General features: G+C 35.0%; 1 protein-coding gene across 2 annotated transcripts; it reads right to left on the bottom strand.

Annotated features, from left to right (window-relative positions):
- Positions 1-1676: 1676 nt before the first annotated feature.
- Positions 1677-16901, bottom strand: LOC127628675 (regulator of G-protein signaling 9-binding protein B-like). 2 transcript variants are annotated; one of them, XM_052105502.1, is made up of 8 exons: positions 14505-14798; positions 13412-13492; positions 13129-13209; positions 12768-12842; positions 10590-10634; positions 8759-10486; positions 7455-7761; positions 1677-4021 (listed from the first exon to the last, which is right to left on the bottom strand). In XM_052105502.1, exons 6-8 carry the CDS (start codon positions 8846-8848, stop codon positions 3654-3656), a joined length of 765 nt encoding a protein of 254 aa, XP_051961462.1. In that variant the 5' UTR covers positions 8849-10486; positions 10590-10634; positions 12768-12842; positions 13129-13209; positions 13412-13492; positions 14505-14798; the 3' UTR covers positions 1677-3653. The 2 variants fall into 2 exon arrangements, 1 of the variants encoding a protein (XP_051961462.1); XR_007968700.1 differs by lacking the exons at positions 1677-4021; positions 7455-7761 and adding an exon at positions 16887-16901 and having other exon boundaries at positions 9673-10486; positions 14505-14826.
- Positions 16902-19635: the final 2734 nt, after the last annotated feature.

Raw genomic sequence — 19635 nt, 5'->3', positions numbered from 1 at the left:
ACATACACATCATATTCTGAAACGCTTAACATGATCACCCATTTGTTTTCGTATCTCGTATCACTTCTCACGTGTAGCCTACTTGGTCCAGAGTCGTCGGAGATTCGTCAATAGTGAAATGTTTTGTAACGTGTTCACGCCTGTCGCCGATTCATCGTGTAATTTGAAAACACTACGACTTCCATGACAAACAGTTGTGTAAAATGAACGGTATCACAATCCGATGTCTTTGAAAGTCAAGCAGTGTGTAGGAGGCAAAAAGTACCGAGCGCACGCAGAGGGCATACGAGGAGAGAGACCGAGTGAGATATTGCACGCGCAAAGAATGATTTAATCTTTGCAAGAAGATACAAAATAACTTTTTGTGCGCTCAAAATATCATCTTGCATGTCTAAAATAACTTTTTTTGCACTCAAAATATAAACTTGCATGCTCAAATTATCATCTTGCACACACAGAACATTTTTGTGAGCTCAAAATACAATTTTGCTTATAGCAAATTTTGCATCATTACACATTTCTGTGTAATGATGCAAAAGCCAGACTAAACTATGCCCTACTCTGACCATCTCAGCCCCAGTAGGCAGTTCTGATGCTGCTTTGGTTCTGTGTAAATGAAATGCTGCATTAGAGCATCCTTGAACTTTGTTGTTGTCATGATAGAGCGAGCATACATTAAATAATTTTATATAAAATAAAAAATAATTTTCATAAAGTATAACTTAATATTGTCATTAATTTCACACTTCTGTTTTCACAATTTTGTATGTCATAACATTATTTTTGCAATTGTTATTGCTGCGCTAATGCATTTATGCATGCTCTGAGCAGCATTAAACAGTCTTTGTAAATACAACTAAATGCCACTTCAGATGCAGCTTCTGTGCCACCTTTGCAGTGTCATTCTTTGGAATGCAGGAGTCAGTAAACTCTGGTTGGGTATCTGTTTTTCAGAGACTGTGAAATAGTTTTTATCCTAACCCTAATACTGAATTGGAGTCACAAAACATTTCAAATAGTTTCTACAACATGCTTCACATTGATATATTATTTCATTTTATCATCATTTCAAAAGTATATTAACTTCTATTGAAATGTATTTCTTTTAAATTGTAAAATTAAATAAATTCATATTCATTCTAATTTACTGAGAAATTGACATCATATCATCATATACACTGTATAGTCTGTAAATTAATTAACATCTTCATTATTACTTAATTTTGCTTTACATTTCTATTGATTTAGTCTACATTTATATTTATATTGCTATTTTTGTATTGATAATTGGTCTTCTTATCATGCTTTGCTGTTTAACCATAATGTTGAATAAAGGATAACATATAAACCTCATCCATTTCTACTTTGCAGGTAGAGCTCTTGACTTCAGATGTTTGCTGATATGAAGGTGTCTCCTTTGAAAAAAAAAATTGTTAAATGTCACTTGCTCAGACAAAGACAAAACAAAAAAATATAAACACAACATTTTTTTCAACAAATCTTTGCTTATTCCTTTTCATAATTTTCTTTTCACTTCATCTCTTGCTTCTGCCTCTTGGTTGTAGTAGAGTGAATAGAGGAAAACTAACCTCATCTGAATATCAGATTGAATCTCATGTTGTCTGACCGACAAATAAACAAATTAATAAATTGCAAAAAAACAAATAAGATGGATATACTGGTTATTTAAAACATCTCCTTTTTTATTTTTCAAAATGTAATGTTTGTGAGTTACTTAAGAGTCACAATGTATGAAGGAAAACAAAAGGAAAACCAAAGCACAACACTGAACATTTTCCTCAAATCTTGGATTCTGTAAAATGGTCACACTTTGAATTAACATCAGCTTTATAAACACCCGGTATCTGACTGGGAATATTTTAGAAGAAAATCACCTGTACAATCCCATAAATGTTCAAATACTGTGAAGATAATGTCATTAGACTGAGTTGGCCTTTACTTTTTCTTTTGTCAGAAAGCTTTTTAATTCCTCTGAAGTATGTTTTGGGATCTTGCTGACCAACTGGCTGTAATCCTGACCGACTGGCATGCCCATATGATTTCAAAGATCAGTTACAATGTTATTTTGCCAGGCAAGGCTTATCTTTTCTGTGCTGTGGTGTCTTTGACAATGATCATACTGTATAGTGAGCTTGCAACACAAATGAGCAATCGTCTAATTATTAGACCCGTCGGACCTTTAGAGATGTTATAAGTGTACAGTAGTTTAATGTCCTGTAATTGCTTGATGGTCTTGCCACATTCGTCTCCAGAGTTCTTGTGAAATTTTTATTGACCTTCATTTTGAGGTTATTACATTTGTCTTTTTTTTTTACCTTTAAGACTAACATATCCTATATTCTATTCATTAAAATTACTTCTTAACAGTTAGTGACAAAGTATCGATCCTAACATTTCATAATTAGTCTTTTCTACACATTTGATTGACTTAATTTCCTTAATGATTAAAGAAAATAAATTTGATTAATATAATATAGTATAATTGAAAAAAGTAAATGATATATAATATAACCCATTCTGGCTGTGACATTCTGTATATAGCAGGGAAATGGTAATGCACCAAATGTTATAAAAGGACTGTCATGGTCACAACATAAATGTTAATGGAAAAAGAACATTTTAAACTAAGTGTATTTAACATATAAAATATATCATCTTATTCAAGTTCTCAAGGTTTGATTACCTTTTAGAAGGATTAGGTATAATTCAACTAAATAATACAATAAATAAAAGACATACATGGAACATTTTAAAGCCCTATGCTTCTCTATTAATGGAACGGTTTTGAGAGCACTTTACAGCTAGGAAAATGAACAGCGAAAAGTAACAGTTAGGATCAAATGTCGTGTCAGTGTTTACAGGGTATTAGCTATAAACAGGAAAGAAATTAGAGATCTACAGTTCAAATTATGGCATGTTGAACCACATGACCCTCTGAATATAGTATTTACTATCAACCCTAATGTTTACATGGCAAACCTCTACTTCTTGAAGCACAGATAACACTGGATTAACTGCTTGCACATACTTCACATTTCTTTTGTGAAAAATGGATACACTCAAAATTAAATGGCAACAGTTTAGATTTGTAAAAAGACCTGATGTAAAACTGCAGGCGCCACTGAGATCAATAGTAAGGAATGGTTAAACTTTTGAAAATAAATACACAGACACACAGCCCTTTTCAATTAATAACAATCTACGTGCAGACTTTTAAAGGAAATGTTCACCCAAAAATGAACATTCTGTCATCATTAACTCACCCACATGCCACTCCAACCCTATATTACTTTCTTTCACAGTTTTTTTTTAAAGAATGTTTCAACTGGTTTTGTCCATACAATGAAAGTCAATGGGGTCCAAGACAACATTAGACCACACTGACATTCACTGTATGGGAAAAACTAAAAACAGGCATTTTTCAAAATATCTTCTTTTGTGTTCCAAAGAGGACAGAAATACATACAAGTTAGGAATGACATAATGGGGAGTAAATGATGACATAATAAAAATTTTTGGGTGAACTATCACTTTAATGTTTGGCCGGTCACAACTGAAGGGACCTCAGGTAAAGCAGCATTGCCAGTTAACCTGTCAGCCTACACCTCACAAATGGTGCACTTGATTACACTTCATGCCAGGAACACCACACACACCGATAGCGCCACAGCAAAGATTGCCACACCGCACAGAATCATTGCCATGAAAATTTGGCTACGATCGCAAAAGCGTTCAGCTGCCTCTTCATCGATGGAGAGCAGCGCCAGTGATGCGCTATCAGTGCTGACGGGGTCAGCATACTGAAGTCCTTGTGCTTCCACTGTCCAGCGCAGAACATTGACCTTCAGCTCCATGTCTTCCAGAGTGCGGTCAACCTGCGCAATCTCCTGCTCCAGCTGACTCTGCTCCTGACCCTCCATGCTGGAAGTCTGGGTGCCATCACTAGCCTCCTGCAGGTCAGGCAGGCTCAAGGCCCGTGCCACCATCTCTGTTGTCCCCCCTGTTTAACAGCAGAAGCATTTCAATTTGTATTTGTAGACTGATCACAGAGATCATGTATAATTTGACCGTGCTTAAGAGGTGACAATGAAACTGGCAGAGAAATATACGGTCATGTAAAAGCACACATTGTAATTTTTTACTCATTCTAAACTTTAACCCCCAAAAATTAAACATGCATGTTGAATGTGTTTAAAGGGGTATTAATATTAAGACCTTAATATTAAAACTTATAAGAGGTAACTGTACTATAAAAACCTATTGTAAATTTCAGAACTCAAAACTTCCTCCCAATCTAAAAAGAGCATTTATAGTTCCTACCTTTCTGAAACGTCTCGTTTTCAAAACTGTGTATTCGTGACATCACAAGAAATTCCTCAGTTGTTTTTACACTGCCCACAACATGTGTCATTGTACCCTGCATGGCGCTCAGTTGGTATCGTAAACAGAGAGGGAGATAGACAGGCCAGTGTGACCAACTATTCCTGAACACCAAAGGGGAACCATCTAGACTATTTTGAAGTTGTTTATGCATATAAAATGCATTACACAGATGCCTTTGACCATTGTCATGTTGATGGCAAGTTACAATTCAGAAATGGAGATGCCATTCAGTTTCATTCAGCTGCTCTGCTTGCTGTTCTTGCTCTCATTTGTGCAATTTTTTATTGTTGATGCATGTATACAAGCACTAGCTGGATGTCTTTGACCGTTTGGTGCTTTTTTGGCAATCTGTGCAGTGTACTATTACTTGTGAACTAGTCATAATACGATTCGAGCTTTGCAAAGGAAAGGTTATTGAAGAATGGGGCAGTTAAAGACACTTCGACTTGACTGCAAAACTGTGAGTAAACTGTTTCATTCATGAATATTTCATATGTCATGACCGTTTGATAGTTTATGTTGCTTAAGTGAACACTTTAATATATTCAGATGCAATGTGTTGGATGTGCGATATCAGGAAACACTGAAATTTAGTTTTATAATGTTGTGGAAGCTTGTTTATTCTTTTCTGACTGAGTTTCAAATATGGCTGAATACAGTGGGTGTTTACATTTAATTTTAAAGGAGACGCTGAGGCCAAAACCGAGCGTTTTAGTCAGAGGGCCAGAAAAAGGGTAGAAAATTATAATTTATTACCAAACTATTTTGACTAGTTTTGGTGCTAAATAATTTACTGACATTATCAGTAAATTCCTCAGGGAAGATAATACAATTATTTAAAATAAAATCACGTCCCCTTTAAAATTTGTGCACTCACATGAGATCAACAATCCAGTCATATCAATAGCCTAATAAATTATGTTTCATTTTACATGGAGTTGGTTTGCCTCATTATCATCAGGTCTCTTTCAAGGCATGTAAGTCCATTCAGCGACAATCTTTGGAACCCTCTTGGGCAGGATGGGCAGATTTCTTTTCTATGTTAATAAGTGGCATACAAGTAAAGTGTCTGTCTAATTGAATGGGGAAAGACCGAAATCTTCAAAATGGCTGGTCAAGATTACAATCACGATTACAATCAGCAGTAAAATCTGACAATACTGGTATCACAAATCGTGCTTCTTTAGCTAAGATTATGCTAAAAAACGCTATTTCCCAGCTTGTCTAGCTAATGGGCATGTGCATTCTCGAGTTGATTGACAGGCGATGTCATTATCTAAAAGGTGATTGGCTCTTTTACCTGTAAGGTGGGAGATCCTTTTCTACATCCGTTGGCTGTTGGGCGTTCTAATTTCTCCCCTTTATTTTAATAGAACAGAAGTCTCTGGCCTTATGTTGAGACCACATGACCAGCCAAACACTACTTATTTTATCTTGGTAACCCCCCAATTATCGAGGACTTTTGGAATAAAGTAATCATGGTTGGTTGTGAATAGCGCAGGCATCTGGAACAGAAATCTGTTGCTTTTGCATGATGCCTCCACACCACTAAGTTTCAGTATTAGGGCGTTTTCAGACCTGTAGACCATTTGCTTTGTTCTGAAACAGGACTCAATTATTTTAATGTTGCATTTTTTTCTTGGTTTGGTTCGGCTCTCACAAGGCAACATTTAAAAATGGACCAAAACTATGTCAATAAAAGTCACATGTGAGCAAGTTGTCCCCCTATTTTTCTCAACATTACAAAGAGGATTTTAAAGTTGTAAAGTTTCCGTTATTTTTATCCGTCATTAGTTGCTTTTGCATTACTTCTCCATTGAAATGTCCTTGTTTCCTTTCCCTGCATCCTTTCCTCATTTCGTTAGAGCTAGGAAGTGAGGAAAAGAAGTAAAAGGAAACCAGGATGCACAATTTCAAGAATGAAAAGCACATTAGTTATGTTGAACAGGGTTGAAAGAGTGACTTCTTTGATGAGTGATATTATTTCCATTATTCCACCAAAGGCCCACACCGAAAAACATAGGGATTATTTGAAACTTTTGTACACAGCCATGTGATAATGAAACCGTTTTAATGTAATAAGCGTGTCATGGTTATTTAGCTTTTTTGGACAAACCTCATGCCTTGATGATAGGAACTTTACATCCCACTTTTAAAGCACTACTACTGTTGGATAGTTTTATTTATATGTATGACTTAAATGAGCTTTAGCAGATGTATGTAAATGTATCCATTAATTGGCTACATCACTCTACTCTCCTCTCCACCAATAGCTGTTGTGTGGTGAGTGTACTGGCGCACTGTGGCTGCCATTGCATCATCCAGCTTAACACTGGTGGTGGTTGAGGAGATTCCCCCTATACTATGTAAAACACTTTGAGTGCCTAGAAAAGCGCTATATAAATGTAAGTAATTATTATTAATTATTATTATTATTATGACTGGATGGTACATAGGGAAAGGATGTTATAGCTAAAAAGTAGAAGCTCATAACTTGTGTAAGGTAGTACTCGTCAATAATAACATGAAAAGCATTGGTTGGCAGCAGTGTTGGGTGTAATACAGTACTAAGTAATTAATTACTGTAATTAAAGTAAGGGATTACTCTTAATTTTTCAGTAATTTAATTAGTTACTTCTGATGTAATTGTGTTAAATACTTTATAGACTATATAAATTCAGTTTAAATGTAAAAGTGAATTTAAAATCGAAACTTAACGTCTAATGTTAAAATATACCATTATTTTCTAATTTAATGCAGCCCCCTTAAATTCTTTGGCCAGTTCACTAATAATTTATTTGATTTTATATGACTTATTTGAAAGAATTAAAAGAACAAATATATGTCTATTCTTGTATTTTTCATCTGGAGGTTGATGAGGGTTTTAGAATCTAATTAGTAATAAGTCATGCAATTACTTTTCAGACAGAGTAATTAGTACATTTATCTAATTACACTCTAGTAGAGAGTAATTAATTACTTCTTTAGAATAACTTACCCAACACTGGTTTGCAGTGTCTTTACAAATACATGCAGTTCTGCATGCTTACCCTGTATGCCTGTTTGTACCATGGTACTGTTGCTGGCCAGGGAAAAGTGCTTGACCATGCTGAACACCTTGCACATGTCTGCATGTAAGAGCTCCAGGCAAGAAGAGAATGCCACCCACAGCAGCTCTGTTTCCTTCTTTTCATCATCTGGTAATGTTTTATCCCTTAGCCGAGCTGTCAGGTGGTTCCGACAGGACAGTGCTAGTACTTGGGCCCGCTCTCGTGTTTGCCGCAGGTCGCACCGCAGGCTGGAGCTGTCAGTGCATCCGCCAACACAGGAGGCCAAGTGCCGATAACATGCCACCACCTGAGTCAGATCAGATTGACTATATTTAAAAAAAAAACTGCAATCTTCAGACCTGATGATTAACGCATATGGTAAATAAATAGGCTGTCATTGATTTTAGAATGTTAGGTAATTGTTCAGGTTATCAAACATACTTATAGTTAAATGGAGGATTATGAATGACAAATATTACTGATAATCTGCTTGTCATAAGATGGCTATTTCAGGATAAGCTTTGGAAACTTTTGGGATCTTGATGTAGTGTATGCTATCTATGGCTTGTGGGTCTTCTGCTAAATTAATTTGGGCTTCAAACCAGATGATCAATTAATTTGCTGATCATCTATTAAGGTTTGTTATTTGCATCTGAACTAAGTAGACTTGTTTTAAGTTAATTAAGGTACAAAATTATGTAGCTGGGCTAAATGCTGCTACAGGCATTGTTGACAACAGAATAGAAAGAATACAGTTCATTACAGTGGGTTAGTCAGGGTATTGACAAATGCATCTACATGCTTATGCTGGAGATAATTAAGCAGTGGACTGTGGCTCATCCTTACATCCCTACTCAAGAGATAGTGCTTTTTCACCCTAAGGCTTGAAGAACACACCATTAAAAGATGCTTTCATGTTCTGCCTGCATAAGGAGAAATGAGGACACACTCTATGCTTCTACATCTTCAATTTGGACCTCAATAAGTTTGTTGTCAAAAGCTAAATAAATGACTGAAAAATAAACCTTAAATGGCTGACACCATATGTATTATCAAGGTCCTCCTCCTCCTTGTCTTAAATAATATTTTCCAGATCACAGAATATATTCATCTGATTTAATTTTCTCTTCTTTTTATTTTCTTTGACAAAAATGAATAATTGAAGCTCTGAGCCTGAATCCATTATCATAAACAATTGTAAAATCACAAAAGTCTCTTGAAATTGTGGAAGTTAGTTTAAATTAAAAAGAAAATATGTCAGATTTTGGTATGATCAGTTTTTGGATAATTTAATATCAACTCACCTTGACGAGGGAATCCACCATTGTTTTTCCCTCTTGCAGTGGATGTGCTGATGTTCCATCATCAACAACCTTGTTGTTGCAAAGTGGCATTGGTTTGTATATTCAAAGTTAACAAGGGTGAATCCAAAAGTTACACCCCACCCTCAAACTCGCCAACCCTTATACACCCCACTTTTTAGCTGGAGTAAATGATGGTCCATATTTGAGCTGACAGTCTTGTCCGACCCGTTTAATATCAATTTTCACTTTCTCAAGTAAAAATAAAAATGTAAATGTCCAAAAGGTCAAGGTTACAAAAGGTTCAAAAGGTTTTCAAAATAAAACTGAAAAAAACAGAGAGGTGCATAGTGTTGTGATGTCAAAGTCGAGTGCGATCCAGCGATTGACCCCTAAGGCCATGTGGTTAAGCTCATTACATGCTGCTGAGAGATGCGGCGATGCTGGGGCCTGGGAATGCGTCATTACCTCCTCCAAGACCCCCCTTTTTATCTTAGCACATGCTTGCTTTCTTCTCTTTCCTTTCTCTTTCTCTGTGTGTGCCTGAATGTCAGGACAGGCCCTGAGGGGCAGGTCGTGGTCCAGTGTTTGCTACAATTCTTGCAGGATTCAACCAACATGCCCAGACAAAGGGTCACATAGCTTATTTGTCACAATCCCAGTAATCCACAATTATAATATATACTGAAATTTCAACACCACTGAAATAAAATAAATATAAAAAACGAGAAAGCTATTTTTATATTAGGTAATGCATGCTACTATGCATTATCAAGCATATTTATTAATGTATCTAATGTCTATTAATTATTTATCTTGAAGAGAATTAGCTCTTCAAATGTAAATAAGGTGTTTCAAGAATTATTTTCTTAATGTGTAGCCACAGGCAAATATATGATAAAACAAAATAGCTGTAACAAACTGGATTTCAGATTAATTGCTTTTATTAACCTCAAATTGAATAGCTTTTACCGTGAACAAAACAGCACATCTTCTTTAATGTTCTAATTTATGCTTAAATGTATGTACTGGGCAGGCAATCACTAGTCTCCTCTGTCCCAGGTCAAATTAGATTAGGGTCATGTTCAAATAATCCCTCAAATATATCTGCTGGATCGGTCTGGTTATCCCATCTTAACCATGCATGTACTGACAATTCTGATGCAAATCCTTTTTGAATTTCATGTATGCAATCTAAGTTTGGACAATACATTAATTAATTACCAATTATTATAAATATTGGAATGTAGAGCAGGCCTATAGTAAATGATGTTGTAATGTGAATTTTTAAGATGACTTGTGGTTTTGTTATAGTTTCAACTGTAACATCAGGCCTTAAGGTAAAAACCTATCACTAAGAGATTATAAATCAGATGTGTTTGTTAGATAAATACACATGTACTCTGTATTTGTACTCTGATGAATACTTTACTTGGTACAACTATTTCTTTAGAGTGGACTTGAATGCATACATATATATGAATATGTATATAGCTGAATTGCTAATGATCAACTTACCCACTATTTCTTAAAAAATTAAATTTGTTAAAAGAGCTCCAGAATATTGATCAAATAAAATAAATGTATTTTACATATGTCCTGTTGCAGTTTTGGTATTCATGTGATTACATTACAATATAAACTGCAATTTGTTCAATAAACAATTAAGTGTGTCATCTTCAAATAGCCCAATTCATCAGGGTTGACTGTTTTCCAGTCCATGTCCTTTATCTGAAGAAAAAAGTGAAACAATTTTAAAACAACCTTTCAAAATAACCTTCCAATTAATACATTTTACATCTAAAAGTTAAAATAGCATGAAACATTCACTTACCATTTACGTAATTTGTCTTCAGGGCTTTGAAGCACTTCATTAATGCTGGTGAAGGAAAAATGGAAAACTGGTTTGGTCTTGAAGGGTGAGGGTCGAAATCCCTTGTCTCTTCAGATATATCAATACATATATATATCCTTTTATATCAATATCTATCTATATTCTGTTGCTTAACTTCTTTAATAAAGTGATGAATTAACTATATGCATGATCACATAATCAATTCTATTTTCTTTTGCATAACTGAAATATACTTTGAATCATATGTGTGTTGAATGCTAACTAGTCTCTTTTAAGGAACATTCCAGAGACTTTCTCTCTGTCCTGCACGTAGGCTGAAGGTCTTTTGGGGATAAACTTAGCTGTGATGAGAGGGGGCAGGGAGAATGTTAAACATATGTTCTGTGTTTGATCGTTACTTTTCTATGATTAAGTATATGGTTTAAAGTCCTATGCAATACTACCTGAATAGTAGAAGTGTGATTTTCTCTTATTATTTCTTTAGGGAAGAAATGTATGTTATTTCTACCCCTCTCCTCTGCCCGAGGAGTGAATATTTTATCTCTCTTATTTTGGCTTAAATGACCTGATAATGTGTGCTCTGGCTCTCCTGTGCCCAGAGAAGAACTGTTGTTCGTCAGTGTTTTGTGTGTGCGTTTGACTTTCTACCCAGGTTTTGAACCCAGGAAGGCACACCAGGCCGACTCGAAGACGCCCGCGATCATCTGCGAGGTCACTTCAGATGTAAATCTCGGGCTCGGATGACAAGTGCGCTGATTAATGTGATAGGCCGCATAGCTGTCTATATGTTGTGACTTTATGGTCTTTTAGCCAATCAGGAGTAAAATACTGGAATGTACGTCCTTGCAAATGGTATAATTGATATAACTGATGTAGGGCCATATCGCACTCTTGCTCATGTGATATTGATTAATTATATACATGCACTCAGCACATTGCAATGCTTTAAATGTTCATTAAACATCTTGGTGTATAAGGCTGTTCTTGGGTTGCTCCCATCGTATATGTTTTGTTTAACGAGGCATAGTCTGTATCAACATACTGTAACTTCAATAGAGAAATTCTGTAAATTCTTTACTTAAAGAATAACAATCAATGGTCATACACTCAGGAGAGAGTATTATGATTTTCTGTCCAGGTCACAGGTGTTAAAGTTCTTACTTCCTGAAAACATCATTGGACTTTGTGGAGCTTTGAGGCCATCTGGGGTGGTTTTTGACAAATAAATTGCTCTCTAGAATGAGACTTTAGTTCAGACATGGGCAACTTATGGCCCACGGGCCAGATCTGGCACTCCACATGGTTTAATCTGGCCCGTGGTTCGTTTGTCCTAAAAGCGTTTTACCATTGAATATTTCAGTTATCTTGCATTGGGACATAATGCACCTCCACAATCATTTAACATGCTCAGTGTTGAATATGTATTTCTTTTAATTGTGTAATTTAAAAATGTTGAAGTCCCTCTCATTAAGTTGTGTGCTGAATGGAAAGCCAAACCATTGATGATGGCATTCTTTTTTTATTAAAACAGACCCCTGATTTAGACTGTTAAATTGAATAATAAATTACTAGGGAAGTAGAGATGGTAAAATAAATCATTTATAATTATTCTCAGCTTTTTTTCTTCTTTTTTTTTTAATGCCTGATAGAAAAGTATCTACCTTTGTTTAGCAATACAATACATTTGGCAATTGCAGAATAGTCCCATCAGTCACATAAATACTTCAGAAAATGTAGTTCACAACTATTTCTGTGTTCAAAGATACAAGAACCAAATCAATGTGGAACATCGTTTTACAAATGTAAACAATGTGGCCCACCATATTCTGTTTAAAGCCTGATGTGGCCCCTGTACCAAAACAATTGCCCACACCTGCTGTAGTTACACCAAATCATTTACAACACAATTATTTATTTAAAGTGTATTATATTTAAAGTGCTGTGTTTATTGTAGCCTACAAGTATGAAATGATATTAAATAGGCCTAAATGTTCTTGTCTAAAGTTCTTGTCTAATGTAGTCACACATTTGCTAACAACAAATATGATGACTCTTGTCATAATCAAGTCAGAGATTTAGATTTCTGGGTAGCCTACTATTTTTCCACATTTATCTCTTTTATTAATACAAAATAAATGCACTGAAGAGTAGACCCACCTCTGCATGGTTCTTCCCATTTATCCTCTCCCAAAAATCTCCTTGGGTTTTATTTAAAAATGTATGGTTGGTCATCTATTGTAGATGGAAATCAGGAGATTTATTATTGTGTTTATTTAAACATATGATGTACCAAACATACATAGGCTACAAGAATTACGTGAGGTAAAATGTACTTTATCAACAATAAACATGACAATGTTGGTGCAATGTTGTTAATCCAACCAGTATATACATGCAATAAAACATTTATAGCCACTCATTGTGAAGTTGTTACTCATTTAAAAGGAATTTGCATTTTAAGACATTTATTTATTATTTATTTTAATATAACTTTGTTCAAGGTGAAAATGGCACTCACCTGTTCATGATCACTCCTATTTCCAGGCTGCCCAAAATATGGGCTGGTTTCATTTAAAGTGGGGCCTGATTCAGGAACCCGCTGTGGAAAAAGAAGGCAATAAATGTGGTTTATTCTTTTGGAAACAGCAGCTACAATCATGCTGTTTGTAAAAAACCAACTACAGTGTGTGTTCATTATAATTTTTTTTTTTATTTATTTATGTTTTTAATTTCCATGCATTGAAATTTCCATTTCAATGCCTACAGCATTTTGCTTGTTGGAAGTTTAGACAAGGCACTACCTCTTCACCATTCTTCCCCGAGGGTGTGTAATTTAAAAATGTGTGTCGGTTCATAGTATGCTGGTTGTTCTTGACTGCGTCCTGTGTGAAACAGAGGTAGTATTATTAGACACAAGTGTTTAAATACACTATACCAACAAATTATTATTTAATACATTGTGAAATGCATTTTTGCCCTTTAACAAGTATAAAATCTGACCAGGATAAAGACCTATAGCTAATTCAACTCTTAATAGTAAGGCAGATCAGAAAATTATATTTAGGATAATCTTTTTCTTTTTTTCACATTTTAGAATAATAGTAAAGTCATCAAAACTATGGAATAACATAAATGGAACTATGGGGATTATGTTGTGACTAAACAAAATCCAAAGTAAATCAAATCTGTGTTATATTTTAGCATCTTCAAAGTCACCCTTTGCCTAGAATTTGCAGAATTTGACATTTTCTCAACCAACTTCTTGAGGTATCACCCTGGGGTGCTTTTTAAACCGTATTGGAGTTCCCATCTATGTTGGGCACTTATTGGCTGCTTTTCTGTATTATTTGGTCCAAATCATCAATTTCAAAACTTGTATTTTTTTTAATAAAATTTTAGTTTTATAATGAAATAAATTAATATGGTGGCACAATTATATTTATGTCTACAAAACTAATTTCAATCATTTAAGCATTCGCCTTAAGATCAAAATAATTTTAAGATCACGAGAAAAATTTCAGTCAAGTGTTTCAAAACATTTGACCGTTAGTGCGTGTGTATGTATATATATATCAATCACTAAATTAATGTTATTTCTTTCAAGTTGCTAACTTATTAAACAAACCTTCAGCCTTTAACCTGTTTGACAAAGACAAATGTTTTTTATATTTTTGCACATTTGCCTTGCTCATATGACGAAAATAAGCAGAAATGCCAAGAGAAATTAGGCTATTCATCTGTGTAGTAACTTAATAAAACTAACAAAAATGATATTATTGTTACATTAATTATATTTGCATGAGAGTGTAATTGTAATCCCAATGTTTCAGCAGCCTATTACTTTCAAACCATTTAAAAGGTGTAGCAGTGGAGAAATATTTAATATGTGCCTACCGTTGTGTTGTTTTCTGCCAGTGTTACCAAACTTGCACACACAAAAACAATGAACAGCCCCGTTTTCATTCTTAATATACACATTATCAGTGCAGCAGATATTTTGCACTTGTGATGCCAGGCTTAGAAACGTTTAGAAGAGTTCTTTAAAATAAAAAATATCTTTACAGTCCCTAGGGAGGAGCCATTAACAAACTGATGGTCGTTCAACTGTGTACTTCTCCAATCCTGCATCAGAGAAGGGGGTTGTGTGAGGTCATTCTCTGGTCTTGCGTAGATGTGCCTTGTAATTTTGTGATTCCCTCATTTTGGTTTCATAAAACTAGAGGGGGACAAGAAATTGTATATAAGCATATACAGTGTATATACATGATCAGCCACAACATTAAAACCACCTGTCTAATATTGTGTAGGTCCCCCTCGTGCTGCAAAAACAGTGTCAACCTGCATCTCAGAATAGCATTCTGAGATGATAATCTTCTCACCACAATGTTACAGAACAGTTATTTGAGTTTAAATAGACTTTGTCAGTTCAAACCAGTGTGCTAAAGACATCTTTGTAAGATTGTTGACTGAAGAGAGCACGGGTAAGAGAAAGGTCTGTGTTGACCTCTCTCATCAATAAGGTGTTTCAGTCCACAGAACTGCTGCTCACTGGATGTTTTTTGGTTTTGGCACCATTCAGTGTACATTCTTGAGACTGTTGTGTGTGAAAATCCCAGGAGAAAAGCAGTTACAGAAATACTCAAACCAGCCGGTCTGGCACCAACAATTATGCCACCAAATCACTGAGATCACATTTTTCCCCATTCTGATGGTTGATGTGAACATTAACTGAAGCTCCTGACCTGGATCTGAATGATTTTATGCACTGCTGCCACACGACTGACTGATTAGATGATTGTTGGTTACATATATTTTGTATTTTAAATACGTGATCCTGTTACATGTATTCCGTTACTCCCCAACACGGTTTATAATAATATGAGAACAGTAATAAATTATTTTATTAACAATTCTATACATTTCTGTTAATACTCTATCTGTTTCCTTTAATATAGGCTTAACAAGAGAGATGGCATAATAAAGTCTGATCGCTGACGGCAAGCGAGATCTCACTTCCTAGAGCACGGTGCTCATAAAACCGCTGTTGTGGAGATGATGCTTCAACATCAGTAAATGTAAATCAAGTCTAGTAAAGCTGTCCTTTCTGATAATTTCCTTTACATACGTTTAGTAAGTCTGTTGCACCATGTGCCTCAATGATAGTCAGACTTGGGTATTCCTTCAAAGTCCACCACAAGCTTTTTTATGTTTGTGATATTCAGCTGCATTTGTTTCTACAATACAAGACAATGTCACCCACCAGCTTTTTGTAATCTGAGTCTTCTCCAATTTCAATGCAACATCCAGTTGAAGTTTCATCTGCAAACTTGATAGAAGGAAACTGAGTTTGTTTGAGGATTTCTCCAACTGGATATTTCATTTTACATCAAGTGAGATAATACCTTATTTGAAGTAATATTACTGTGATAATTCCCAGTCACAAATAAGTAGGACCATTTTTTTATTTTTAGCTTTTATTGGTTCAAAAACATATCTTTTATAATGATCTCCAAGTTATGTTAATGCTGTCATAAACTGTTTTCTAAACTTGGGTATATTCACTACATTTACATTAACAACATTTATTTTGACAAACACATTCATACATTTCAAGTTTATTGCAATTATTCTATGTTTTATTCCTTCTGTAAGTCTATTTTAAATTAATTTGGGATCTTCTTTAAAGAATGTGACGGAAAGTCAATTTGCTGTGTTTTTCATTTTATTTCAGTAAATAACTGAATAAGTTGTTGCTAATTAATTGGCTTTGAGTGACATGGGTGATTTTAAGGGATACAACGTTTTTAATCGATGGTTGTTTCAGCCAGGAACACTTGCATCAAGTGTATCAATTTCACTGACATTTGAAGTAATAATTTCAATGTGCTTCTTTTCTGGGCTCTCACTGTCCAGACATTCATAGGTACAGCAGAGAGAACAGAACTGAATTTATAGTGAAAGTCCAATCAGAGGTCAAATTCATTAAATCAGGGCAAGAAAAACAAAGTAGCCCAGATTAAATTAGTTTTATTTCAGAAACACACAATGAACATACAAAAATCCCTGAACAAGTAACAGGAACAGACAGAAAGCAGATGATCTAACACATGATGATCTAGCAAAAAGCTAAATAACAGGCAGAGTATTCATTCATAGAGGAAAAGAAGACACAACAAACTACAAAAAGCAAAATATATTTTTGGTGAATTATAGTGATTTAAAAAAAAACAATTGATTACTGTACTCGTATAATTGAACATATTGTAATAAGCTCACCTGTAGTAAGTCCATCTATCCTCTGGGAAGTTTCTACAACATTCTGAATGTGAAAATGTATTTTACTGTTGTTGTTTTTCCCATGTATAACTTGCACGTCAATTGAATGAATGACTGGACACCTTCTATGTTTTAGTATATTGGTTGGTTTACAGATGGTCCCTTACATCTGCTATGCAGTCGAAGTGCATCGGAGCATTTTCAGGCATAATTTTGCAGCCACACCAAGCGATGACTGTTCTGAGTCCAATTTTTTTATGCCCTTAGTTTATAGTATAGTTACACTCCCTTTAAAGTATAAGCTCAAGACATCTTTTTTAGATTGTCGACTGAAGAGAGCGTGGGTAAGAGAAACCGAATACCCAACGAATTTAGTACTTAAAACTAACTTTAACTCGCTGTGTTTTGTTCATTTGTGTCATTACAAGTTTTGTTGACTGCTTAGCCGATTCCCGCCGCCTCCTTGCTCATCGTGTGAAATAGTTACAACCATAAAAGTAGTCTATACAACACTAAGCTTTTCTATGGCCCCAGAAAGCTTGGAATACTGTGCACTTGTCATATGGACTACTGTTATGATGTCTTTATACTGAACCTTTAATTACGCTTTATAGTGTTTGTCCTTTTTTTTTAACCTTGACAGCTCCTGCTCACTATATGCTGTTATTCAGTGGAACAGAGCTGTTTAAAATGTCTATTTTTATGTTCCAAGAAAAAGTAACAACATATGGGTCTTGAACAACATAAGGGTGAGTAAATGTACATTTTCCATTTTTAGGTGAACAACTATTTTTTTGGAGTACAGACTTGACAAGGAATAGAATCCTTAGAATCCTTTATTTTGGTCACACATCCTACACACAGTTTATTACACACATTATACACACAGTTTATTACACACATTATACACACAGTTTATTACACACATTATACACACAGTTTATTACACACATTATACACACAGTTTATTACACACATTATACACACAGTTTATTACACACATTATACACACAGTTTATTACACACATTATACACACAGTTTATTACACACATTATACACACAGTGATTCCGCACTCCCGGTCCTAATTAGCTTTTAATTAATGTTGCTTCAAAGAAACAAAGAGGGTACATGGTGAAGCAATAGATAGCTTATTTATTTAATAAATGTACCCTTTTCACAGTCTGTAATGCATTTCCGCCTTATAGCTGTGTTACTCTAGCAAACTTTTTTACATTTCCAATTTTGCAATGAATTATTGTACATTTATAAAATGTTTCTTTGTGTAATATTACCCTGGCATTAATAATAATACAAACTAGTCACCACTGCTGTGATGGTTCTTCAAGTACAGCTGCTGAGGACGTGATAGTAAATATGGCATTTTACTCTCTTCTAACTGCAGCAATCCATCGCTCTCTTACTTTTCCTTTTGGGAAGTCGTGGAAATGTAATAATGGATTTTTTTTATTTGCTGTTGGAGCAAATGGAAATGCAAACATAGTACATGCTGTGGTCTCCCATTCACTGCTACAGCGGTTTACCCCACTGTAGTTTACTTTGGTGTTCCTAACTCAAATGTAAGAAGGGTCCATAAAGAACTGAGCTACTGTTGGTAGTTTCTACCAACTTACACAAAAATGGTTCCTTGTCGTAAATATGAATAATGTAATTTTCAATGTATGATTGAATGTTTCAGATTGTGAGCCATTCACAAATCTAAGATGTATTTTCCCAGTTCAAAAAAGTGGTACTGTAAGTAGTTATCTCTTCACAAAGAATTTAACTTAAATTTGCATTTGAACCCTTATGCATTCTACATAGGGAGCAGGTGCAGAAATTTAGAGAGAAGCTCCAACCAAAAAATAGTTTGGTAGAGAAAGCCATGAATACAACAGCATCCTCAGGTGCAGAAGTCAGTGAAACAGTGTACAGCATTTTGGTAGACAACAATATTTAAATGGGAACTTAAAGGTCAGAAACTCATATAAACTGCTGTGATTCAGGTGCAGGGGTCTGGCTGTGTTGTAGGTATGGATATGGGCTTGGTTTAGCTCAGTGGTTCTCAACCAGGGGGTCGGGACCCAATAGGGGGCCTCAGCACACTTCCAGGGGGCCTCAAGATCTCTTAAAATTATTTAAAATATGACAGATTATTATAAGTTTATATAATTATTATAATACAACTTACTGAAAATGCTCAAAATGGAATAACTCCCTTCAACAGCTTGCTTTTTATGAAGAATGTACAGTTCTAGACATTTCTGGTATCACAAGTTTTAAGGAAATATCTTATAATATAAATATCTACTAGCCTTCATGGGGGGCTTTCTAATATTTTCTCTGACAAAGGTGGGCCTTGGAGTCAAAAAGGTTGAGAACCACTGGTTTAGCTGACTCTTCATGAAGGCATCTATGAGCTTTGTCAACTCAACTAAGTAAAGCAAGATAAGACAAAACAATCATCAGGTGAGAATCTGACTTTTCTTAACAATTGTAGGTTTAAAGTTGCCTGCAATTTCAGAAAAATTTCACAACCAAACAAAATGAAGCAAATAACTAAGCTCAGTGGTATGTCTTCTTAGATAGTCTTCTTTGCTATCAGTTAATAAACAGCCAGATACTATGAAATCTGTCACATGGCCAAAGTAATGTTATGGTAAGCATTGATATGATGCCATCCTGTTTTACTGGAATAGATTGAATTACCCACTGAGTTCAAGGACATTTTTCTTGGAATGTAAATAAGA

Source organism: Xyrauchen texanus, chromosome 1 (genome assembly GCF_025860055.1).
Source record: "Xyrauchen texanus isolate HMW12.3.18 chromosome 1, RBS_HiC_50CHRs, whole genome shotgun sequence".
In the NCBI taxonomy this organism is placed as follows: Eukaryota; Metazoa; Chordata; class Actinopteri; order Cypriniformes; family Catostomidae; genus Xyrauchen; species Xyrauchen texanus.
This window is presented reverse-complemented; position numbering and strand designations above follow the sequence as displayed.

Coding starts and splice junctions, on each gene's coding strand:
- LOC127628675 (XM_052105502.1), bottom strand. CDS start 8,848: ATGCCACTTTGCAACAACAAGGTTGTTGATGATGGAACATCAGCACAT. Junction 7,762..8,758: donor TGGTGGATTCCCTCGTCAAG/GTGAGTTGATAT, acceptor GATCTGACTCAG/GTGGTGGCATGTTATCGGCA. Junction 4,022..7,454: donor GGTACAAACAGGCATACAGG/GTAAGCATGCAG, acceptor GCTGTTAAACAG/GGGGGACAACAGAGATGGTG.